Below are 25,915 nucleotides of genomic sequence, written 5' to 3' on the forward strand. Positions count from 1 at the left end.
CGCGTGTTGCACTCCAGGACATGTCGCTCGCTATTACCGTCGTTGCCTTCAAACTTTCAACGACGCTGCCCAACTTAGCGAGTAGCTTTTGCGCCGCTATTTGGGACCCTACAAGATCATCCGACGCATTGGCGCACTCGACTATGAAGTCGTACCAGACGGCACTTCACTATCACAACGGCGCCGCTCCCCACCTGAAATAGTCCACGTTGCGCGATTCAAGGCGTTCTACCTGCGCTTATGAACTTTGGGACTTCGCATAGCTGACCTTTCGACTTTCTTTTTTAGGACTGTGTTACTTTGGACTCTGTTTCTTTTCGTTGTTTTGTTGCTTTTGTTTAATAAGTGTCCTTTTGTGTTTCACTCTCTTATGTGTGTAGCATTGGGACGATGCTTTTTAAGGGGGGCGTATTGACACGTGTACTTGTTTATCTTTTGCGGGTGAGCACTTTTCACGTTCTAACAAATCTTATCGGTCAGCGCGGGACGCGCCTGTGTGTATCGCAGGTTTCTGAAAGCTGTCGATGTTGCCACAAACCTTGGCGGCGGATGTGGAACATTCTTTCTGCCGCAGGCGTCACGAGAACGTGATCTTATTGGGCTACCGGTACATAAATCCACACATGCTGCTTGAAGGCATCGATGTCGCCGGATTCGAGACCCTCGTTAGGTAATAAACGAGAAGAAAGAAGGCTAACCAAGGGGCCCGATTCCGGCCCCTCGGTTAACCGTCTTTCTTCTCGTTTCTACTTGGAAGCATAAATACGTAAACAAAAAATAACATTCATAAAACATAAACGTCAACATTCTTCTCGGCTCTACCAGGAAACATAAATACCGAAGAAATTGGTTGGGAAGAAACGGCGCCGCGGTAGCTCAATTGGTAGAGCATCCAACGCGTAATGCGAAGGCTGTGGGATCGTTCCCCACTTGCGGCAATTTGTTTTTTCATCCCCTTTCATTTACATTAATTTATCGTTTCGTTATTTCAGCGGGGAGGTTTGAGTCTTTGTCTGCTGTTACTAGTTGTGTCGCTGTGATGCTTGCTTGGGTTTTCTTGCAGTGCAGTTGTAGGTGCGCCAGGGTGTCCGGCACGTTGCATCATGGACAGGTGAAGCAGCATAGCATCGGGTGAAAATGACACGTGCCGGATCGTTATCCTCCTGCTCCCGACGGCTTTCCTGTGAAGTGGCGGGTTGTGAATGGGAGGGCGATGGCTGCTCCGCTCGGTTCGTGAGCTCTCGAGCTAGACCGTCAGCCATCTCATTCCCCTCCAGGCCTGCGTGTCCCGGACACCAGACCAGTCTGCATGTATTTTTGAGTTCCTTCCCCGGGAGGTGGCTAACCTTGAAAGGGAGACAGCCATTCACAAAAAAAAAACGGCACGCCTCCTGAGAGTCTGAGATGATGGTGTTCACGACGGCCCCATTCGTTCCCGGTCCTTGGTTGCCAAGGCAATGGCGAAGCATTCTGCCTTAGAAATAGGGGACGTGATCAGGAAGGCGCTTGAGATTAGAGAAGTCTCGTCACTGCATATGACAGTGAATACCGCACGCTTCCAGTTGTACTGAGAGGCGTCAACACAAACGGTATTCTCATTATTTCTGACTAACTTTCCCAGCCATTTCACCTTCTCTTCTCTTCTCTTTTTGTTTCTGTCTTTGTGCATATTTCTCGGGACAGGAGCGACTGAGATCTTGCTTCGGATGGGACCGGGAATATCCACCCGTACCTTGTCCAAGTTTTGGGGGTTTGGTGGAATACCTGCCCTCACTAGGATCTCTCTGCCCGATCTCGTCTGGCTAAGTCGGCTTCTTTGTGAAATTAAAGTTCCCGCCTTGAGCTCGGCGTATGTGTTTTATACACCAAGACCACGGAGCCTGTCTGTCGGGGTGCCTACCGGTACGCGCAACGCCACCTTGTAGGCGCCTCTGATAACAATGTCAACCAGCTCCTCCTCACTCTTGTTGAGTGTGTGAAAAGGGAGGCTGTATGTTAGTTTGCTGATAACGAGCGCCTGTACTAAACTGTCAGGGTCGTTTTCCTTCATTTCTTGTTTGTGGAAGCTGATTCTTGTTTTGTTGCCGACTTTAGTAAATTGATGGTGTGGCTGGCCCTGCCATTGCTCTGAACCCAGATTCCCAAGATCCGAGCAACAGTGACCTCTTTGATTTGCCGATTTTCAATTGCAATTTCTATGTTCCCATTAATTTTATATTGTTTCCCGTGGATGCGTATATCTCCGATTTTTTGGCAGCACAGCTAAGACCGCTCGCCCTGGCAAAATTTTCAACTGCAGTGGGCGCCTCTTGAAGGGTCTGCTCCTTCTCTGCTAAGGACCCACGCGTGGCCCGAAGGGTGATGTCGTCAGTGTAAATGGTATAACCCAGTAGCGTCGGCGGGTCGGCGGAAGTCTACAGTAGGGTCGGCGGAAGTCTACAGATGACGATGTTAAAAAAGTAGAGGGCAGATGATCGCACCCTGAGGCGTACCTTTGTTGGGCATTTGAAACAGATCGGATTTGGCATGCGATATTCCTATCGTAGCTTTCCTCCCTGTGAGGAATGCTCTAATGTAATTAAATGCACGTTCTCCGCAGCCAATTATATTAAGCTCGGAAAGTATCGATTCATGTGATATATAGTCAAAGGCGCCCTTCAGGTCAAGAGCTAGCAATAGATGCTCCCCACCCTTAGGTACGCCTTTGAGTACCTCTTCCTGCAGCAGGAGGAACGCGTCTTGTGTCGAGAGGCCGTTGCGGAAGTCCAACATAGTAGCCGGGAACAAGCCCCTGTCTTCAATGAAACTTTGAAGCCTCATGTGCATGACCCGTTCGAAGAGCTTTCCCTTGCAAGACGTCAGTGAAATGGGCCTTAGCGCCTTCATGGATGGCTTCTTTCCGGGTTTTGGTATTGTAATAATTTTTGCAGTTTTCCACTCTTCGGGGATCTCTCCCTTAAGCCAATTGTTTTCATTAAATTGCCTTGTGATATCTTGTATGACTTTATCGTTAAGGTTTGTAATCATAGCGTTGGTAATCTGATCGGCACCAGCGGCTGTATTCTTCTTGGCCGCCTGGGCTGCCGCAAAAACCTCTTCCGTAGATATTGGGGCGTCTGGGTTCGCATGTTGGACCCCCGTATAATTAATTTGGCCTGTTAATTGTATCGCGCTCCCTCCAACATATCTTTCCTTGAGAGCCTCTACTAATGCCTCATTCGTGCCTGGAAATTCCTCCGCGATCATTTGCAATGTTCTGCTGGTCGCAGATTTGGACTTTTCTGGGTCTAGGATATTTCTCAGGATGGCCCAGGTTGCGGTGCTCAGTGTGTCTCGTAGCGAACTGCAAAACTGGATCCAGCCCTCAGTTGCCAATTTACTGGCATATTGATTTGCTCCCTCTGCCAGAGCTGCAATCCTGCGCAGAAGGTTTCTGTTCAAACGTTGTTTCCGCCACATTTTTAGCAGCTTACGCCTGCTTTCACACAGGCTTAGAAGGTGGCTCTCCACCGCCGGTCTTTCTACCGTCCGTGTAATCTTTTCAGATGCCCGCCCGTGTGCTGCTTTAATGAAATCGGACCATTCCCCCACAAAATCCGGTTCGGCATTGGCTGGAGGGTTGTTAGCCAGAATTGTGTCCAGTTTGTCAGCGTCGTTTCCCCCGCCACCTGGCGTAATTTGGGAGCCGACAGAGAAATGCTGATCAGGAAGTGATCACTTTCTAGATTTTCATCTAGGTTGGTCCAGGTTGCGTCCCTGATGCTGCGTGTGAACGTGAGGTCTGGGAACGTGTCTCTACTCAAGCTGTTGCCCATCCTGGTGGCATGGTGGGGAGCGTGATCAGTCTCAGCCCCAGCCTGGATGCAGCTTGAACAAGCCCCAGCTTGTTCGAGACGCGTTCCCTTGGTTGTGTCTTTTTAGTAGTCCCATGCGGTGTTGGGAGCGTTGAAATCTCCCAGCACCACGACGCGGTCCTTGGTACCCGAGATTTTAAAGAGCCTCCGCAAGGAGTTTGTTAAAATCACAGTTCCTGTTTTTGGGGGGACTGTACAAATTTGCTATTACAGGTCTTGTCTTGCCTCTTTTTAGTGAGAATAAGCTTATTATCTGCTGATTGATCTGAAGATTTTGTACATGCTACGCTTTGCGCCGCGATAGTCCTGCTCAGCAAGGTGGCAACGCGGCGATAATTCGAATTTTGCAGGGTGTAATACCCCTGCAGCTTCACCACTTTGGGGCCAATTTTCTGCCGGCATATTACATCTGGTCGGATTGTTGCACCGTTTATATAATTTTGCAGTGCGGCAGCGCGCTTGTGAAAATTGCGGTAATTCCAGGGCGAAATCTCTAATTGTTCCGCACTTTTCAATTTAGTTTGAGCCTTGAAGTATGAGAGCCTCCCCGTCGTCCTCACCCGCCTTTGATGGTTTATGGGTGATTGGGGTAGCAAGAGGACGCTTATTAATTGCTCTCTGCAAGCCTCCCACAACTCGTTTACATATTGTTTCTGGATTCTTCATTCCTCGCCGGTGAATGTTATTATGTCTGACATGAAATTCGTTAAAAGATTGTGGAGATTCGCAATGCTACTCCTACTTTCTTGGACTTGGTTCTGGATCTGTTTTATAAGGTTGTACGTGTGCGTGGGGATGCCGAGAAAATCATCACCTCTTCCCTCGCCTACTTCCATTTCGCTTTCTTGGGTGGGATGTATTTGTGTCTCGTGCCCGTTAAGGTTGACCGCAGAGCCAGAGGCCTGCAGCGTTTTAACTGTGTTTTTGAAGTTCTTTTGCAATGAGGAGATCGCCAATTGCAATTGTTGACGCTTTGCCTCCATTTGGATCTTAAGCTGTTTAATTTCTGGCGTTAGTTTTGTGTTTTTATCTATGATTTTTCTGTATTGCTGATTGCCTGTTATTGGAGCACTGGGAGACATGACCGCCGCCGAGCTCACCTAATTGTTTGGTTGGTTGGAAGCTGCTCCTTCTGCTCCGGTTCCGGTCTGGGGCGGTGTCTTCATGTCGTTTTTGTTTCCCGAGGTGTTCTTGAGGTTTGTTTTACAAGGGATGTCCTCGGGTTTGTTGGCTTTGGTTTGGCGTGCCCTCGATGGTGGTCTTGATCCTGACTGTGATCAGGATCGGGACTTCCTTCGACTAATCGATTCCTCCCGTTCCGAGCAGAACCATAGGGGGTGTCTCTGGTGCTCGATTTCGGGGAAGCCATTTTTCTAATTAATCCACTCCGATTTCCGTTGAGGCTGCTCGATTCGAGAAGTTCGGAGGGCGATGTTTTATTTATTTATTTTATTTATTGATACTGCGGTCCTGTTTCCAGGACCTTAGCAGGGTGCATACAAAGTGAAAACATCCAAGTAAATATACAGCGATACATAACATAGGTCACTCGCGATGTACAAATGCAAGCAGTTACAGTAAATCACTCGCTACATAAACATAGGTGCGACTCAAATAATGGCAATGAGCATTGAGTTACAACGTCATCAGTAAGATTATTCCATTCAACAATAGTTCTGGGGAAAAAGGAAAATTTGAAGCAATTCTTTTTAGTAATTAACGGTGTTACTGTCTGTGAGTGTCGATGACGTGTAGCATAACCAGTAGAGAAAGTGATAAAGCGTGATGTATCAATGTTGTAGTGCCCCTTTATGAGCTGAAATAAAAACTTTAAACGGCATGTTTGGTTCCTTTGTGTTACAGGTGGCAATCCACTTCTCTTGAGAAGCTCCGTAACTGAAGTGCGGCCATACGAATTATATATGAATCGTACTGCCCTTTTTTGAACTTTTTCTAGTTTAGTAATGTTTCTTTTAGTAAAGGGATCCCATATGACAATTGCGTATTCCAACATTGGGCGAATGATGGCATTGTAAGAAAGAAAACGCACAGGAGGCGTAGCGAATTTTAGAGAGCGTCTTAGGAAAAATAGTTTTCGTAGGCAGTTTGCCGTGACAATGTCAACATGTTTGTTCCATGAGAGAGTGTTAGTAATCCAGAGGCCAAGGTATTTATATGCGGTTACCTCAGAAAGCATGATGTTTTCGGCATTGTAGTTGTACAATAAAGGCTTGTTTTTTAACGACATTCTCATAAAGACAGTTTTATCGAAGTTAATTTCCATTTGCCAATCATTGCACCATGTTACTATGCTTTTAAAGGCATCATTCAGTCTAATTTGATCGTCAATAGAGGAAATTTTTTTGTACAGAACACAGTCATCAGCGTACAACCTAATACCCACAGAAATCTGATCCACAATGTCATTTATGTAAAGTAAAAACAGAAGCGGACCAAGAACTGATCCTTGGGGGACGCCGGAATCAACGGGCACCTTATCTGAACTGGCTGAATTTAGTGTTACAAACTGACGTCGGTTAGTCAAATAACTCTTTATCCAGGCGAGTATTTTGTTATTTTGCAGAATGTAGCTTAGCTTATGCAACAATTTGTTATGCGAGACTTTATCAAACGCCTTACGGAAATCCATGAAAATTACGTCTGTTTGTTTACCCTCGTTTATGGCTGCTGCAAAGTCATGAATGATTTCTGCAAGTTGAGTATTAGTTGAAAATCCTTGCCTAAAGCCGTGCTGCATGCAGGTAAGTAGCTTATGTTCTTCAATAAAAGCAGTTATATGTTTGTGAATAATATGCTCTAATATTTTACAAGCTGTTGAGGTTAGCGAAATTGGACGATAATTCTGAATGAGTGTTTTGTCACCAGATTTGTGTAAAGGCACGATTCTGGCATCCCGCCAATCATCAGGTACTGCAGCTTCGTTTAAACACCTAGTGTACAGAACATGTAAGTATTTTGCACACCACTCAGCATAACGTTTCAAGAAAGCATTTGGGATATTGTCTGGTCCAGGAGATTTTTTTACCTCAAGGTTCAACAGCAGGTTTAAAATGCCATGTTCACTTATTACGACATCATTCTTTAGCTTCTTTCTGCATGAAATATCGCCCGTCGCGTGTTCATCGCCACAGATGGCACACTTTGGCGAGCACTCGTGCCTGATTGGGTTCAGTTGCTCCACATTTGGAACACATGCTGATATCGGGTGTTCGGCACACATCGGTACGATGACCCGTTGAACGGCATATTTTGCAAACCTGGATTGTGGGTTTGTATGGGTAGCAGATCACTTCCGCTCCCACAAAGTACACGCACCTTGGAAGCACTTTCCGGTGAAAGTCACTATCGCCGATTTGGATGAGCGCAGCATGCGAGCTCTTTCAATACTCACACCCTGAGTGCGGATCCGCAGGTTCTCCATTAGTACCGCCTGAGGTGTTCCGGGTGGTAAGCTGTGAACATTGCCTCGCAGAACATCTTCTTGGTCTGCCACATATGTATTAAAGGGGTGAAGCTGCCCCCTGATTTTTAGTGGTCTAATTTCTCACAGCCTTCCCGCCACATGTTCATGTGTTGTGGATACTATGGCAATATGGGATCCGGGATGAATCCGCAGCAAAAACCTACCGCCTCCAAAAGTATTCTGGAAGGCCTCTATCACTGCCATAGCGAGCTCCGATCCAAGCAGATCTTTAACCATGAGGCCCTCGTGTGACCTCAAAATGACCTTGATGTCATCCTTCGGGAGAGGCGGCGGTCCAAGGCGTTTCCTACGTCGGAAGTCGCTGTTAGCCTGGCTCTCTCTATTCTTTGTCGAGTCGTCCTAGGATTTCTTGATATTCCTTTGGGTTCCCTCTTCGGGTTCCATTTCGCTTTTCTGACTGTTCGTTTTATTTCGACGGGACAGAACGGGGCGCCACCCGTCCTCCGTCCATGTTGCAGACGCTGAGATATCCGCGGCGTTCTCGAGAGCCGCGTTGTTATTTCCCCGCGCCTCACTATATTTTGTTACATGTTGCAAGATGCCCCGCGCTTCATTTCGTTCGAAGCCAGAGGGCTCCTGGAATAAGGCACCCTCCCACCTCGACTGACAAGTCACTCCTTCAAATAATGTTTTCATTCTCTCTCTCTCTTTCTCTCTCTCTTGCGCTCTCTCTCTCTTTATTTCATTTATTAAGCACAAGTAATTTCCCTTGTGTTGTCCTTGGTGTCACAGTTTGTTGGCTTCTTATGATACCGTTAGACAAACGAAATTTAAGCGATTTTACTTTCACTTAATACATCTATCACAACTCTTTAGGAGAATTTGTTACTGGGAATACTATGGGCTACTATGTAAACAACGTGGCGTTGTGCCAACTTTACTGTTGGCGTTTACTTTGTCAATGTTTTGGACGTTGTGGTGCAGCAACCACCTTAATCTGAACGCATCCTCTATTGTGAATACGTGCCAGGTTTGAGGCTTATCATCATCGTTTTCACATACGCCTCCTTTGTACAACCGACGCTTCTTTCATGACCATGAAAACAGAATTGTGCGCAAACACACAACTATTGCGTCAATACAATTTCTGTGCAATTCGCATCACGTATACCTCGTACAATGCAGTACTGATCATTCTGGCTTCTGGAAAGCATCCATATAAGCACCTGTGTTACTTTTCTCGGAGTCTATGAGGAGCGCGAAATCTTGCTCTAATTGCCTAACACTGTTGTTCTCAGCTGAGTAGTTTGCGCGTTTGACTCCCGAAGGCTAGCATGGGTTCAAATCGCGGTGGAGGCGGTTGTGGACACGGCTTCTTTTTTTTTTCTTAAGCTGTGGTAACGGCGAAGCTGAGGATGACGAGAAGGTCTCTCGCTAAAATAAATTACGCGGAACCTCCGTGAACGGAAACTGTCGAAGATATGTGTAGCATTATACGACGCTCGGCATGGTGCGGAACGTGTTTTTGCTTGGACACGATGTGTGTGGGAATTGTGTTGGCATTGTGTGTGGTATTTATTTATATATGCGAGAGAAGTACCAGCAGCAACGTGCTCGTCGCTGAACATAAGCTTTCCACATCACGCCGACAGCCATATAAGGCTGCGTATATCTACGAAAGTTCCTGTTGAAGGCTGTTCCGCGTAATTCTTTTGCGCGATGCTCGGCGCGGCACAGCCTGCACCTTAATGCTGTGATAATCTGCGGAAAGGAGACGGCTGCGCGCCCATTCGTTATTGTTCTGAGGGTGGTGCAACCTTTTCTTTTGAGACCCCTATTGTCACCTTCCATCGTCACTTTTCAGGCGTTTACCAAAGTGTCCCATACTGATAGCAAGAACTATGGAAGCAAGGTAGCAAGCTTCCTATCCCCCTGTTAGTATAAGCTTAACCATTTCTGGCCTACGTCTGTATAGGGAATGGCGAAAGCGGACGAGTTGGTAGAGTGTTTTGCACTGGTGCGCCCATTGTTATCGTGGACAATGAGTCGTTCTTCACTGTACCCCGGATGGCAGCTATCAACCACGTACACACTGGTTTTAACTGCGCATTCTTGCCCTGTATTGGGAAAGGAATTTCCTGGCTACACAAAGGACTTTTCAACCCGCATTTTAGTGCTACGCTTTAAAAGTGACCGTGCGTGTCGTCGATGACGACAACCGTTCTTGTCAGAAAAACATAATCGACCATGGACGGGACAAGCCGGACACAGAAAAATTAGTTTCGGGCACCCAGCTGATGTCGCCGCACAACAGAAAATAAACAGGCAGCTCACAGGGACGTGACTAACGATCCGCGTGGTTATTGGCTCCCCGCCTACGCCACGTGTGCGAATTCGCAGAAAAGTTTTGATCCTCCGAACATGGAAAAACCGACAGCACTAAAGGGTCGAAGCAGCATTTGCCGCACCTGCCACGTCTTAAGTTCGAAATTGTGCCCCGTAAAACAGGTTTTACAGGCCGCATCTTTGCAATGCAGTATGCAGAGCCATAGGGTCAGAATCTCGACTGTTACCTTACAGTCCAATTTGAGTTATTAGCCTACGTCAGCAAATTTATATCTATCTATTTGTAAATCCATCTTTTTATTGAGCCCCTCCCTGTAACGCCAGTTGTCTACAAGCTTGGGCTGCTATAGTGGGTGCTGGCTGTTGTCTTACTGAGCAGACATGGACCACTGAGTATGTGCCCTAATAGATAGATGGCACCTGTCGGACCTAGTCGACAATTGTATTGACTGAGTATGTGTGGGTGCGTACAACTTACACTACGTTGTTGTATAACATAAACAGCAGTATAAAAATCTCTACAAATAATGAATTTCCCGCCGCCAAATTAGTTTTAAACGATTACTTTTACCCGAACATTCGAGCGTTCAGTACTTTACCTTCCACAACAATCCCAAATTATGTGTTTTGTCCGATTTGTCGATCTGTGCGTCAACTGTTTCTCAGAAATAAAATGAAATTGTGCGATTATAAAGATGGAAACGAAATTCTCACGCACCACACACATGTATACGCTACTTTCCCCAGTTTAGAGCATCAGCCTATAGTGGGAGATATAGTTTATGCCGGCCTCTCTGTAAATTATTTGTCCCTCTCAAAAAAAAAAAACAAGAACACACGCACAATGCATAATGGTACTTACGGAACTAGGTAATCTCCGACACGTTGAAAACTCCTAATTGTGGGCGTTGGAATGTACCGATAGTAAGGAAATCGCGTCACCAATTTGTCCAGGTCAGAAAAAATTGTGAAAACTGCATTAAGTATCCCAGCTGCGTCCGAGTCGGGTGGCAGCGGATTCTCAAGCAGGCCCAGTCTCTTGTCTAGAGCAACAAACATGACAGCTGCAAAAAAAAGAGAGAGAGAGAGAAAGCGAAATGAAAACGGTGATTAAAACATCAGTATATCCAAACGAGCCGCTATATTTTTATGATTCAAAGTAGACTAGTGCGCCGAAGCAGGTGCACGCGGAATGCGTGATAGCAAGGGATGCCTCCATTGTTATTGCAAGCTGTGCTGCTCTTCCCAGTTTCGTTTCCCCAGCCTTGCTTGTTCGCAATGCACACACACACACACACACACACACACACACACACACACACACACAAACACCTATGTGTGTGTGTGTGTGTGTGTGTGTGTGTGTGTGTGTGTGTGTGTGTGTGTGTGTGTGTGTGTGTGTGTGTGTGTGTGTGTGTGTGTGTGTGTGTGTGTGTGTGTGTGTGTGTGTGTGTGTTGTAGTGGGGCATATGCATGTAGCGCTGTTTGCACTGCCATCGCTGCGGCGCGAGACCCTATCTCGAGCTGCTGATGCCAAGAGCTAGGACTGGCCATTAGGGGCTACTTGCGATTCCTCGAACCAGCTTCAATAAACCCTCTTTTATTTGGTGGAAGTGCTGGGTAACCTCGCAAACTGGTTCTCCGAAGCTGGACGCTACCCACTGCTGCCTCCATGCCTGACGAAACCACCCAGGAAGATATACCACAGCCTCCAGCGGTCAACGTTTCTGGTGTGTTGCGCCAGCGTGACCCTGCCATCTTCAGTGGCAACCATTACCACAACGTGGAGGATTGGTTGTCATCGTACGAACGGGCGAGCCAGGACAGCAAGTGGGACGACGGCAGCAAGTTGCATAACGTACTGGTTTATTTAACTGGCGTCGTGAACCTCTGGTTCCGAAACCACGAAGACGATTTCACAACATGGAGCGCATTCAAGACAAGTTTCGCAGGAGTTCGGGCGCCCTGCTTTGTCTAAGCTTCGCCCTGAACAACGCTTACGTGAGCGTGCGCAACATCATGGTGACACTTTCACAAGCTACATCGAATATATTATTGATCTTTGTAAGCGTGTGAATCCGTCAACGGCAGAACAGGACAAGATAAAACACATTATGAAGGCATTCATGACGACGCTTTTTAAATGTTGTTAGCGAAGGATCCGCGCACTGTGGCCGAAGTTATCAATTTGTGCGAAAGTGTGGACGAGCTACGGAAACAACGCATCTTCGCTCGGGGCCCACCGCCCACGGAAGATTGGCTAGCAGCATTGGCGACAACCAGACAACTTTGCTGACGCAGACAAAAGAATTAGTGCGCGAGGAGTTCGCGCTACAAGTCTCCGTTTTGCCGATCACGGAGGAGCCTTCTCGATATTTGACTCCAACGATCCGACACATGATTCAAGAGCAAGTGGCCCAAGCTCCTCCACATCCGTGTCAGCCGGCTACCGTGGCCGCGCTTCTGACGTATGTTGAAGCCGTTGCACGGGCGCCTCGTCTGCCGGGGTTCTCTCCTCTGCCTTTGCATCGCCAGCCGGCGGCTCTTTTTTTCACTGCACAGCAGCAGGGTACAAATCCATGGCGTACTGCTGACAACGGGCCAAGATGCTACACCTGCGGTACTCTGGGACATGTAGCGTGCATCTGCCGCCGGCCCGAGCTTCACGGGCAGCACGCGACCCCCAGCTACGGCTTCTAACCATTCCGTGTGCCTCAACAGCTGCCACGGGAAGTCTACACTGCTTATAAATACGAGCTCCTCAGCCACGTCTCTATGGTACTCGTCGCCCGCCTTGCTCTCGTCGGCGCTCAATCTAACCTATGTGTCGTTGGTGCCGTGCCAGTACTACTGAGGCGGAAAACTAACGTTAACGTTGTTGAAGTGTCCGTTGATGGCATCAAATCTCTTGCACTCGTCGATATCCGTGATTAGCGAAAACCTTTGTGATGCATTCTGGAGAGTGATCATGACGCCTTCGGTAGTATCGCTTAGAACAGCCAGTGCACCAGTTCAGGCAGTCGCTAGGTGTACTGCCAGGGTGCTGATTCGAGGCATTTTGTATTCGATTGATTTCTTTGTGCTAACTTGCTGCTTACACGATGTGATTCTCAGTTGGGATTTTCTGTCGCGCCATGATGCCGTCATTGACTTTGCACCTGCTGAGGTTCAGTTCTCCGTTTTGTGCGATTTGCCATCTTACGACTTTCAAGTTCATGATAGCAGGACCTGTGTAGCTTCAGATACTCACCTTCCTCCTCACAGTGCTGTATTTGTCTCTCTTTCATGCGGATCGCATGCTGATGCGGTGGTCATGTTTACTCCCGCTGCCATCTTCAGTCGCCGCCAGCCTTTCGGCCTCCTCACGGTTTACGATGGTGCTCCAGAAATATTGGTTCGTAACCCAGATTCGTCCACTTCGGCTTTGCACTGTGGCGCAATTATCGGTACCAACCCGACTGTGGGCGCTAACGTTATTGTGCATTCCCCTAACGTAACAGCATTGACACCCCATGTCCCCATGACACCCCAACCTAACCGAATATCACCAGATATTTTTTATCGCTCTATTGCCGATGACCTGGAACCGATAAAACATGAGCGGCTTTTTACTCTCTTGAATAATTTTCCCGCCTCTTTTGACTGGAAACAAGCTTCATTAGGCCGCACAAGTACCGTCTCTCATCACATTGATACGGGACATTACGCATCATTACGCCAGCGTCCGTACCGCGTGTCACCGAGCGTTGTGTCATCACCGAGCAAGTTGAATACATGCTTCAACCTAATGTTATCAAGCCATCCTGCAGAGCTTGGTCGTCTCCCGTAGTAATAGTTAAGAAAATAGGTGGCTCCATTCGTTTCAGTGTCGACTATAGTCGCCTCCGCAAGATTACAAGATGTGTGCCCTCTACCGCGCATAGATGACCCCTGGATTGTCTATATGGTGCCGAATTATTTTCTTATTTGGACTTGCGTTAGGGCTATTGGCAAGTCCCGATGGATGATTCCTCCCGCTCGAAGACAGCTTTCATTACGCCTGACGGCCTGTATGAGTTTACGGTAACGCCATTCGGCCTAAGCAAAGCGCCCGCGATATTCGACAGAATGATGGACATTATTCTGCTAGGCCTCAAATGGAAGACGTTCGGTGTTATTTAACCGACGTGGTAGTTTTCGCCCCTGATTTCACCACTCACATCTCTCATCTACGCGAAGTTTTTACTTGCCTTGCTACCGCCGGCCTTCAATTTAACTTGGAAAAGTGCCGCTTTGAAGCCCGCCAGCTTACCTTACTTGGCCACAGCGTTTCCAAAGATGATGTCCTTCCCGACCTGATAAGCCTGGTGCTGGCACAGAATTTGCGCGGCCGACTACAGTGAAAGAGCTCCGAAGTTTTGTCGGTCTTTGCTCTTATTTTAGTCGCTTTGTGCGCAACTTAGCCTGCGTCATCACACCGTTGACGAAGCTCCTGGATGGCCCTGTTGACCCTCGTGATTGGATTCCGCTATTTGATCAGGCTTTCACCACTTTGCGTTGTCTGCTTACCTCACCGCTTGTTCTACGGCACTAGGACTTGAGTGTTCCAACCGAAGTTCATACGGACGCCACCGGCATTGGTCTCAGAGCCGTCCTTGCACAACGCAAGCCTGGCTTCCCGGAATATGTGGTTGCAAATGCGAGTCGCGTCCTCACGAAGCCAGAAGCCAATCATTCTGTCACAGAAAAAAATGCTTGCTTATTGTTGGGCCTTAAACAAATTTCGCCCTTACTTGTACGGCCATCCGTTTGACGTGCTGTACTGGCATGCGTCACTGAAAGGCCCGTCGGAGAATTTTGGACGTTGGCCTCTCGGCTGCAAGAATTTGACATTCGCGTCGTCTATAGCTCCTGGTGTCAACTGCCTAATGCAGATGCGCTCTCCTGATCAATCATGAGATTCGACGAAACTCCATCCTCAGCCATGGAGTGCCCGGTTGCTACGCTTGCTGTTACTGACATGCCACCGAACAGAGAAAAGATCTGTGTATTCTGTCTCTCATTGACCTTCTCGCCAGTTCCTGAAAGGCTACATATCTTCGAGCCCTTCCTCGCCAAGTCACCCATTTCATGCTACAGTACGCCATATTGTACCGCCGAAACTATCAGCCAGACGATCGCAAATGCTTGCTAATCATCCATCGCCATTTCTATTCAGAGATATGCGCGCATTTCCGCGCCGACCCAAAATAAGCTCATGCTAGTGTCCTGAAAACCTACCAGCGGGTCCGGCAGCGGTACTACTGGCGCGGCATGTATTCTTTTGTTGGCAAATATATTCCGTCATGCACACACTGTCAGCAATGCAAGACATCTCCTGATACGACAGGCCCTTTGCAACCTTTACCTTGTCCTGCACGTCTTTTTGACCGAGTTGGCATTGACCATTTAGGGACCTCTTCCATGCACTGCTAACGGAAATTGTTGCATAATTATCGCAGTAGACAGCCTAACAAGATACGTCATACTGCAGCACTTGCTTCGGCTGCTGCTCGCGACGCCGCCGCATTGATCCTACGCCATTTCATTTTACGGCACGGCCCACCGCGAGAACTGCTCAGTGACTGAGGCCGTGTCTTCTGGTCAGAAGCTATAATGAGCTACGCGCCGCGTGCCGCACTATTCACCGCACCACATGGCGCATCACCCACATACTAACGGTCTAACGGAATGCTTCAACCACACTCTTGGGGTGCTATGCAGGATGCGCCGAGTTTGGCGAAACTCGGTATCTTCACGAGCTCTGGCGACACCCCAAGATGAAAGCACAAATCGTACCGAGACAAACTTTATCTTTCGACAAGCCTCCAGTTTCATTGGTTTATCTAGATTCACTCTGGGTGGCTATCATTCCTTGGGCGTTGCCTTCTCGGCGGTCGACAAACTGGGGCTCACGTGATCATACCGTCGGTGCATGGTCGCGCCTTCTTTCACTTATTTGTCGTTCCACCGAGTGCATTACACGCACAAGCGACTTATAAAACAAATACATTTGGTATAATATTATTAGTTAGTTTAACGTGGTTTAAAAGCATTTTAAAGCTTACAAGATGTACACTGAATGTATATCCAACTAATTTGTAATTTAGTACGCTTCGCATTATACCACGAGGGAACGCTGTGGTGGCGTCATCACATACATTCATCGGGCGAGCATGGCGGCTAAGCATCGGAGAGGCCCAGTGTAAACAAACTCGTACAACGAGCTTGGAGTGCGCGACGTAGTGATCAGGCTCGACGATGACCACTATTTCTTGTATAGTTCTGTTCCTCCGTGAACAATCTTTCCGTGCACCCAGAAAGACTGCGAACAGCATGGGCAATTTTACAGATCGCAACGCGCACCTACTGTTCACTGCACAATCCTGAACAAACAACTTATCCGGTTTAGCAGAATGCGTTGTTGGGCAAGTTGGTTCATTGTAATTGGAAACGTTGGTTGCGCTTTTTAGACAATCCTGTCCTGTCTCCCTTCCTAGTGATTGTCTAAAAAGCGCAACCAACGTTTCCAATTACAACTTATCCGGTGCTGCTTCTGTGAGTGCGCCGAGTTCCTCCACTCTGCGTGACTGCGAACGTCACGAATATTGCATAGTGTGTGCAAAAGGAAGACAGCAGATATAGCTACGATGCGACAAGGAGGTGGTGCCGACGATGGATCTCTCGCAAGCAACACAGTGAAGGAGGCATCCACAAACTGCAGATAAGTATATTTCTACCGTTTCATATTTAGTATAATAATAGTGTACGGATTAAGTCACTTTCGTAGTAACGAACTGAATCTCCAGCAGTTTAAAAAAGGCATTGAGAGCCAATGAGTGTTCGTGCTTTTACATGTACGTGGGCCCGCGAAAATATGGAAAAGATAAAGGTAACCTTCACTAACTTCGTGACATACCAGAAATTCATCAGTGACATTCAGCCCGCAGAATCTATGAGAGTATCCTTATCCAGGTGAAATGTCAATAGCAGGTACTGATATAAAGCAGGAAACTTATACAAAAATTTCATGGGTTGATCATGGTTGAAGGCATTTCCGAATCGTGATCGCCACGTTGCCGATATCCTTGAAAAATGTTTAGAATCGTTGCATTCTACCGGTTATGCAATATGGGACATAAACCTGGAGGTTAACAAAGAAACTTGAGAAGTCGAGGACTGTGCAGAAAGTGAAGTAACAAAAATTGTTGGAGATGGCATTAAGGTAGGAAGACAGTGGCGTGGTGAACCGTGGCAACTGATATGCTAGTTGAGATTAAGAAAAAAAATGGAATCGGTGGTCAGGCTATGCACGTCTTCAATCACTTGTTGCCAATTTATAACAGGTGATTACATAAGCGTGACAGAATGGATGTCAAGGAGGACTGCAGCCGGGGATGGTAGAAAATTGCGTAATGGGACAAAAATATGATTTTTGTAGGCATAGGATGCAATCCGCTCGCATAAGACGGGATTGTAGGGGGCGCCATTGATTTTGGAGTGAACAGAAATAGGTTTGTGGTGCTGACAGTAGAGACTCGCGAATGTGCGAGGACACCTCAGCTGTTAGCACACTAATAAACATTACAATTGGCTCTGAAAAAAAAAAACAACCTGTTATGAAAAATAAAGCAATGTTGTCCCGACAAATTGTTTTATTATGGATACACTAAAGGCTTCCACAGTTAAGGGCAGTTAGTACCAATAGTGCAATGAGCATTTTTATTTGTAAATAATGGTCTGTATGCAATTGATTCATTCCTAGAATCCACTTTTTTTGCAGCAAAACATTCTGTTGCTGGAGGCACTCAACCGCCTGGTGACAGTAGGCGAGCGCCAGGCACATGCTCTTGAGTGTGGCAAGGACCAGAGGGCTGCTCTGCAACAGTAGGATCAGTGCCCTCACTGCTTTCTAGTCGAAACCCGAGAACACACCTTATAAAGGAGCTTTCAGCTTCTTATTTTGTTTGTTATTCAAAAGCATAAATAAAATTATTGCAGTAAACAATGCGCTGTGCATATTGGGACACTTGTAACATGCACTTGATGTCTCTTAAAAATGGGCAAAAACGTAAGACAACCGTGCCACTATTGGACCGTGTAAATGAAAAAGACACTAATGCAGCATATACGTCATTGTGCTGTTTGTTCTTTCTGTGTGCAAGAATACAGTGGGTGTTGGTTAGCCACAAGATGAACGGTGTGTGTATTTCACAATGAAAAGTCAGGTAACGGCATGACCTTAATCATGCTATCACCTATAGATTGTGCACATGAATGCAACACTCCCCGATTTAAACGTGCCATTACATGCATGTTCGATACCACACATTATTTAACAGTGTCCTATATTTGCATTTACTAATTTTCACACAGCTTAAGCTCATGCATAGCTCACTTGTGATGCATCCATTTCATAGGCCAAATAATTGTACACTTTGTCCTTTTGCGTTGTATGAAAACGGCATCCTCTAGTCGGATACAACTTCACAAGACAGGAGAGGCCCCGCCCAGATGACCAAAGCGCAGCAGCCGATTGCCTCCACGTCTAAAGAAATAGTCCCTCGCCAATGAGCGGCTATTAGTGCGTCCAGTGGCGCGACGTCAGTGTAGAGTGCTTGCCCATTGGTGCAGGCTTGTGTTCACCTGCCGTTGAAGTGCAGGTTCTGCGGCCTCCTAAAGTTGTATCCGACTATATAATCACGTAATGCCTTGCACTGGTTGCATAGACCTTAGCAACTTGATAGCACAAAATGATCAGGAACAGAAATCTATAAAGGCACCCAAGCAAAGCTGGCTGGCCACACTTCCATTATGAGGGGCTCTAAACAGTTCTCGCCAAATATTACCATGACATCCTTGAAAAAGAAGTGGTGTGTGGCACTTTAGAATCAAAAACAGATTACAGTGAATGTTGTGTACCACGTTAAAACAAACTGAGCTTGGTTATCTCTACAGCATGTAATGGAAGCTTGTGATTCACATAGGAAAGAAAGTGCTCTGTCCAGTACAATTGTCGAGTTCGCTGTGGCACCTACTATGTCATTAGTGTCAACATACAAATTTTCAAAGGCCATTCATTTCACCATTATTTTTGTATGACGGTTCTTTGAATCAGTGCTTGTATTACATGAGCAGGTGGATTTGAAAGCAAAGCTTTCTTTGCAAACCTTCAGACTTCCATAATTGTGTGGCAAGGCACTGGTATGGTGTCGAATAGCTCACGCTTCCTCGGTCCTGCACCAAAGAGGCCCAATGCTCTATTTGAAGTTGGATCGCGCAAAAATTCAACGGCACACAAAGAAGAGTAAGACACACAGCAGAGCGTTCTGCTGTGTGTAACTAACTCTTGACATGTAACTCTTGTGCGCGCACCCACCACGGTTGGGCCACGCCCAACTTATCTTTCGGCAACAGCGACGCGGTGCCGAGCTGAGAGGCATCAACAATATTCACCACCGACATAAAACACGCACAACGCACTGTCATCGGTGATGTACTGCGCACTACTATCAAAGACAAAGCGTTGACTGTCGCTTGCTTATGCACATATCTTCTCCGGTTGAGATGGCCCCACAGCACGGTTTCATTGCCTGCATTGTGGCGACGTCGCGCACAGTAAATAATTATCGGCACGTCACTCTAGCTACTTGCAAGGCGTCGATGCGCCGAGGGTGACGACGATGCTGAGGAGTGCGTATCGCAGCAGTCGTTTGAGATGGCTGCTCTGTCATCGGTGATGTATCGGAGACACAACGTCGTAAACACGATCAGCGGTCGAGAATCGCTCGCTGTTCTAGACCCAGTGCAATGGCATTTCTTCATCACAAGCACTGAGCACTCAACAGTTCCAGCACCTTCCTCAGTTCGAAGTCTCGTTTCATAACCGCACACAAGAGCCCTCACCTGCCAAAATGCGAGTGCTGCGGTGTCGTTACGCTAGCCTTCTGCGATCGCTGCTGGCTCCAGCATAAGTAATCGGTAACACTGAACTTAGTGTCACACATTACTCCCCCCCCCCCTCCTTTGGCTTCTGGATTGGATTGGCGCGGCTCGCTACGTGCTTGCGCGCGCTTTTCCGAGCGCAGATTGCTGTGCGCCTGGTTTCTGCACTAGGCTTTTGTACAGTTGCTTTTTTGAGCGCAGATCGGTGTGCGTCTGGTGTTTGCACTAGGCTTTTATACGATCGCTTGTCGCTGCTCTCCATTCGGCGCTGCTTGGTGCAGGCGCACAGACTTGGTGCGCGCCTGCTTTTTGCACTGGTTTTTGAACAAATCGCTCGCTGCTCGCAGTTATATTTAATTACGAAGTGAGCAAAGTGAGTGTCGCTTAGCGCGGAAGTGCTGCGCCGCGGGCGTACCGTGTATGTAAGCGCGCAGCAATGCCGGGAAACAGCCATGAAAAAGCAAAGGGTCAGGAAACTGCGCTTTGTTTTCCATTACTTTGTCATGTACCTTCACACTGCGTAGCGCCGAGCGATCGCAACAAACGCAGCAATAAGTCTTTGCAGCGCGTGTGGCCATTAATTGACTCCCACCCCACAGCCATGCGAGGTGCGACTCCAGCAGCGGTGCAGTTACCCTGCAGCGGGCTGAGAGGAGGTGGCGCTTCAGTTTCTGCATGCCAATAACATTCCATTTTTTAGCGTGTCAACGCCCGTGATTGGGTCCACAAAGTTCACGCTGTGGTTTAGTTTCCCATTGCAGATTGAGGCTCGCTCCGTTAGCATCCACAAAGTTCGGCATGCAGTTGTATGCGGCATATTCATCACTGTGGATGATGGTCCACGGTTCAACGTAGGCTGCAATAATGGGGCCTAGCGTCGCCGCGTCTCGTCTGTCGACCTTGAATAGTCGGAGCTGCCCGGTGATCACGCAGATCATGCCGAATACCCATGGTCCTACGGGGCAGAAACCTGGAGGCTTACGAAAAGGGTTCTACTCAAATTGAGGACGACACAACGAGCTATGGAAAGAAGAATGATAGGTGTAACGTTAAGGGATAAGAAAAGAGCAGATTGGGTGAGGGAACAAACGCGAGTTAATGACATCTTAGTTGAGATCAAGAAAAAGAAATGGGCATGGGCAGGACATGTAATGAGGAGGGAAGATAACCGATGGTCATTAAGGGTTACGGACTGGATCCCAAGGGAAGGGAAGCGTAGCAGGGGGCGGCAGAAAGTCAGGTGGGCGGATGAGATTAAGAAGTTTGCAGGGACGGCATGGCCACAATTAGTACATGACCGGGGTTGTTGGAGAAGTATGGGAGAGGCCTTTGCCCTGCAGTGGGCGTAACCAGGCTGATGATGATGATGATGACCCATGGTCCACGATCTGCAATGCCGCCGTGATTTTGGCGGCTCGGCAGAACGTTGTCGCCCGTCATCAGGCGGCCTCGATTGTATTTTCGCTCGCCGCGAAGGAGGCATTCATCAATTTGCACAATCCTCCCAGAGCCACCGAGTGGGGGTCGCGCCAGCAGCTCATCCCGCACAACCTCACGAGCTATCACGGGCGTTCACACGCAAAAAAAAAAATAGAAAGTTATTGGCAGCAAGTAAAGCGCCACCTCCTCTCCGCCGGCTGCAGATAACTGCACCGCTGCTGTAGTCGCACCTCACATGGCTGTGGGGTGGGAGTCAATTAATGGCCACACGCGCTGCAAAGACTCATTTCTGCGTTTGTTAGAAGCGATCGCTCGGCGCTAGCCAGTGTGAAGGTACATGACAAAGTAATGGAAAACAAAGCGCAGTTTTCTGACCCTTCGCTTTTGCATGAATGTTTCCCGGCATTGCTGCGCGCTTACATACACGGTACGCCCGCGGCGCAGCACTTCCGCGCTAAGCGACGCTCACTTCGCTAAGTGCGAGCAGCGAGCGATGTGTTCAAAGACCAGTGCAAAAAGCAGGCGCGCACCAAGTCTGTGCGCCAGTACCAAGCCGCGACGAATGGAAAGCAGCGACAAGCGATCGTATAAAAGCCTAGTGCAAAAACCAGACGCACACCGATCTGCGCTCGAAAAAGCAACTGTATAAGAGCCTAGTGCAGCAACCAGGCGCACAGCAATCTGGGGCCGAATCTTATAACGGTTCGGTTGGGAACCGTTCCTATGGCCTCACCTGATTGGCCAAAATTTTGATTACGTCACAGGTCGTCAGAGGCAGCGGGGCGGTATCGCAATTTTTGCATACGTCACGCATCTGTCAATCATCTTCAAAGCGAACCGGTCGTAGGAACCCGCGAAGGGGTAGTCCGCTTTGGGTTCCGTTGCTGGGGTTTGGCTGCGGGCTTGCGACCCTGGCCGCGCGCGCCGGTCGCGCGACCCCGGAGACACGCAGGCGTAGCGCGCGCGCGCGTTGGTTGCTTCAGAGGCTATTACTTGCCTTCGTCGTCTGCTTCGCGTTGCGGCGTTGCTCTTTCTGTGTCAACCACGGCTGGAAGTGCAATACGCGTTCGAAGAAATGAAGGATAATGAATTGCACCGCCCCTGCCGGCTTTCTAAGTAGACCTTTTGCAGGCTACGCTATCAAATGGAGGAGACTCGGGTGCAAGCGTACCAGTGGTCATTCCACGCAGAGGGAAGAATATTGCGCGCTGCGGTTCATCGCCACCGGCCTGCAGCTCCCAGAGGTCGGTCGGACGTGAAGCATTCATCGGAATTACCTAGATCTCTGCTGCCGACGCTGTCCACAAAGTTGCTCTCGCACTTACTGTGTTGGCCGGTAGAAGAGCTGAGTCAGCTTTCCCATGACCTCCGCTTCAAAGCCACTGCCAAGGGGATATTTGCAAGGTGAGATCGAATTCCCCGTGCTATCGCCAGCGTGAATAGCTCGCAGATCACCGTTCAGCAATCAGAAGGGTTCAAACTAGGCTGGTTAAACGCTTCCTTCGTTCGGCTGATCAAATACATTCAGTCAGGATAGGAAGATATATTATGAAGATATCTTATTTGGCTGCCCTTATTTTTCTAGTTCGGGAGTGCAACACTTTGTTCCTCAATTTCACGGCCCAGCGCGCTCCGTCAGCACCACACTCTTCGATTTCGCTTCGCGCAGGCTATGCAGGGCCCGTGTATCGTAATGTTCCATTACGAGTTCCATTGCTTTTATCACGCGACGCGCCGTGGGGCACAGATCGCAGGGATAGCGGCAGTGCGGCGGCGAGCGAGTCATGTCCGAGCCGATGACGAAGGGCGAAAAAAGAAGGAAAATTGATATAGTCGGCAAGTAAAGGTGTCCCTAAGAACCAGTTCACGGTTTGGTCGCGCTCGCTACTTAAAAGTACTGGCAGTGCGTTCCTGTTGCGTGCATCGTGCGAGCTCCTGGTAGCAGACGAAATAGCGTTGCAAGCGTAATGTATTTACGCTTGCTATACCGCCTGTCGGCTGAGAGTGGAAAAGAATGACATTAATAAATTACTTCTGGATTGCGTAAACGCCAGGCACCGCTCGTTTGTAGTTGAGAACTTGGCATATAATATTTAATTTATATTTTACATTTATTTAGCAAGCAGAAACATTCTGCAATTCCTCGATTAGAGCGTCATATAATGACGTACACTTCATAGGTGGCACCCTCTCATCTATTGGTCGCGTCCTCCCCTTCTTCCACCACCGGCTTGGGAGTGGCACATTTAATGACGTAAGCGGCGAAGCGAACGGTTCGTATTCCGAACCGTTATAAGATTCGGCCCCTGCGCTCGGAAAAGCGCGCGCAAGCACGTAGCGAGCCGCGCCAATCCAATCCAGAAGCTAGAGCAGGGGGGGGGGGAAGTAATGTGTGACACTAAGCTCAGTGTTACGTAAGTAATCCGCAAGCACCTTTGTGCGCACTAAACACTCAAATACTGCGTACATGCGCTCAGAGGCACTTTCAGTGGGCAAGCGATGACAAGCGATGAATTGTGTCGATGGGAAGCACGCACTTCTTCGCAATGCATCGCCGAGGCTTCGCGCACAAAGATAAACTGCTACATTTTCACTAAACTGCGTCACTACGGGCACTACGGACCGCCATTTTGCAGTGACAGCCGTTGCTCCCGTATTTATGACTAGTGTGTCGTTTTTAGTCGGTAAAGCGGGTGCCTTAAGGCACCTGCGATGAATAGCCGTACCGAGGCGCTGCGTTTTTATTCCCCTAATAGAGAAAGAGTGGTGATCACTGACATTGTTGAGAATAGCACTGTAGCGCCCCTAGGCGACTACTCACCGTATGAACTGCCTCGTGCGTGCGACCCGCTCCAATGTATCCACTTCTAAGCTTTCGCCTCACTGTCGCCACTCGCGGCAAGAAGTGCAAAATTTAATAATTTGCTCGATCTCCGTTTGTCATCAGAAATTTCTAGCATTCAAAGCGAAAAACAGACACCTAAAGAAATAAAAATGTTCGTTATTTTATTTGTTGTATTTTAACGTATTCGTTTGAGCGAAAGCGTAGGTGCAAGAATGCGCCGCATGTACCCTGTTCGCATTCGATCGAGAATAGAAAGATAGTTGCCGAAAGAGGAGGCACGCCCTTGACGCGCCCGGGAAAGGCGTGGCTAGCGGCTCACGGCAAGTGTGCAGGCAGACAGCGGGACAGCCACGGTATTGCTAAGTCGCGATAATCCGTTTATAACAATACGCGGCGCTGGCGCGTTTCGTTGTGCAGCCGTCTGCGCTTGAAACGTGGAAGCAGAGTGCCGCGCAGGGTGCGCTCATGTTGTCGTGCGCGGCTTTTTGTCTACATATTTTTTTGCCTGCACCCTTTGCGCCTTGCACGCTATCTCCGTTCACTGACTGCCGTCGAGCAAATTCGGGTAAAACTCGGGTGAACGAGAAACTCGGCGCAGAGGTTGCTCCGAAATATAAGTATCCGTACCGGATCGTCGAGTGTGCATCGCCTGTGAACTATGTGGTCGAACTGCTTACTCCATTTACAGATAAGCTCTGCTTGGCCTTGAGAGGCGGTTCACGTAAGGGGCCTTAAGCTGTACCACGACCCCCTCATCGTGTCAACACCTTAGCTTGCCAGGATGGCTCCTCTTCGCCACGGAGGCAAGTGTAGTTGGGGTCATACATGTAGCGCTGTGCACATTGCCACCGCTGCGGCGCGAGACCCGAGCTCGAGTTGCTGATGCCAAGAAGCTAGGACTGGTCATGATTGTGATCCCTCGAACGAGCTTCAATAAACATCAATCATGTATATATATATATATATATATATATATATATGCGAAGGTTGTGGGTTCGGTTCCCACCTGCGGCAAGTTGTTTTTTCATCCACTTTAATTTCCATTAATTTACCGTTTCTTCATTTCATTGATTATGCCCAAGTAATTTCCCCTATGTTGTCCTTGGTGTCAGTGTTTGTTGGCTTCTTATGATGCGACTAATAAACATCGGGCCCCTCGGTTAACCCCCTTTCTTCTCGTTTATTACATAACCAGGGTCTCGAATCCGGCAACATTGATGCCTTCAGGTAGCATAAGTGGGTTTATTCACCAGTTGTCTTCACGAAAAAAGATCACGTTCTCGTGCCACCTGCGGCAAGAAGGACGTTCCACGTCCGCCGCCAAGGTCTGTGAGTGATGGCGCTGGCTAACACACCCAGGGTTCTACTAGGACACATAAATACCCAAGAAAGTGGCTGGGGAAACAGCGCCGCGGTAGCTCAATTGGTAGAGCATCACACGCGAAATGCGAAGGTTGTGGGTTCGGTTCCCACCTGCGGCAAGTTGTTTTTTCATCCACTTTAATTTCCATTAATTTATCGTTTCTTCATTTCATTGATTAAGCACAAGTAATTTTCCCTATGTTGTCCTTGGTGTCAGTGTTTGTTGGCTTCTTTTGATATGACTAATAAACATCGGGCCCCTCGGTTAACCCCCTTTCTTCTCGTTTATATATAATCATCAGCCTTTTATGTCCACTGCAAGACGAAGGCGTCTCCCTGCAATCTCCAATTACCCCTGTCCTGCGTCAACCGATTCCAACTAGCTCCTGCGAATTTCCGAATTTCATCGCTCCACCCAGTCTTCTGTGGTCATCGATTGCGTTTCCCTTCTCTTTGTACCCATTCTGTAACCCTAATTTTCCAACGGTTATCTAACATGCACATTACATGACTAGCCTAGATCCATTTCTTTCTCTTGATGTGAGTTAGAATATCGGCTATACCCGTTTCCTCTCTGATCCAAGCCGCTATCTTTCTGTCTCTTAACGTTATGCCTCGCAATCTTCGATTCATCGCTCTTTGCGTGGTCCTTAAGTCGTT

General features: G+C 48.1%; 1 protein-coding gene across 1 annotated transcript in view; it reads right to left on the reverse strand.

Moving 5' to 3' along the window:
- The window catches only part of LOC142564191 (putative cytochrome P450 49a1), a 151,289-nt gene that overhangs the window by 58,154 nt on the left and 67,220 nt on the right, over positions 1-25,915 (reverse strand). The window contains exon 4 of the mRNA XM_075675094.1: positions 10,508-10,709. Coding sequence (XP_075531209.1) covers positions 10,508-10,709 — 202 coding nt within the window. The remainder of the gene's footprint in view (positions 1-10,507; positions 10,710-25,915) is intronic.

Source organism: Dermacentor variabilis, chromosome 11 (genome assembly GCF_050947875.1).
Source record: "Dermacentor variabilis isolate Ectoservices chromosome 11, ASM5094787v1, whole genome shotgun sequence".
NCBI classification, from domain to species: domain Eukaryota; kingdom Metazoa; phylum Arthropoda; class Arachnida; order Ixodida; family Ixodidae; genus Dermacentor; species Dermacentor variabilis.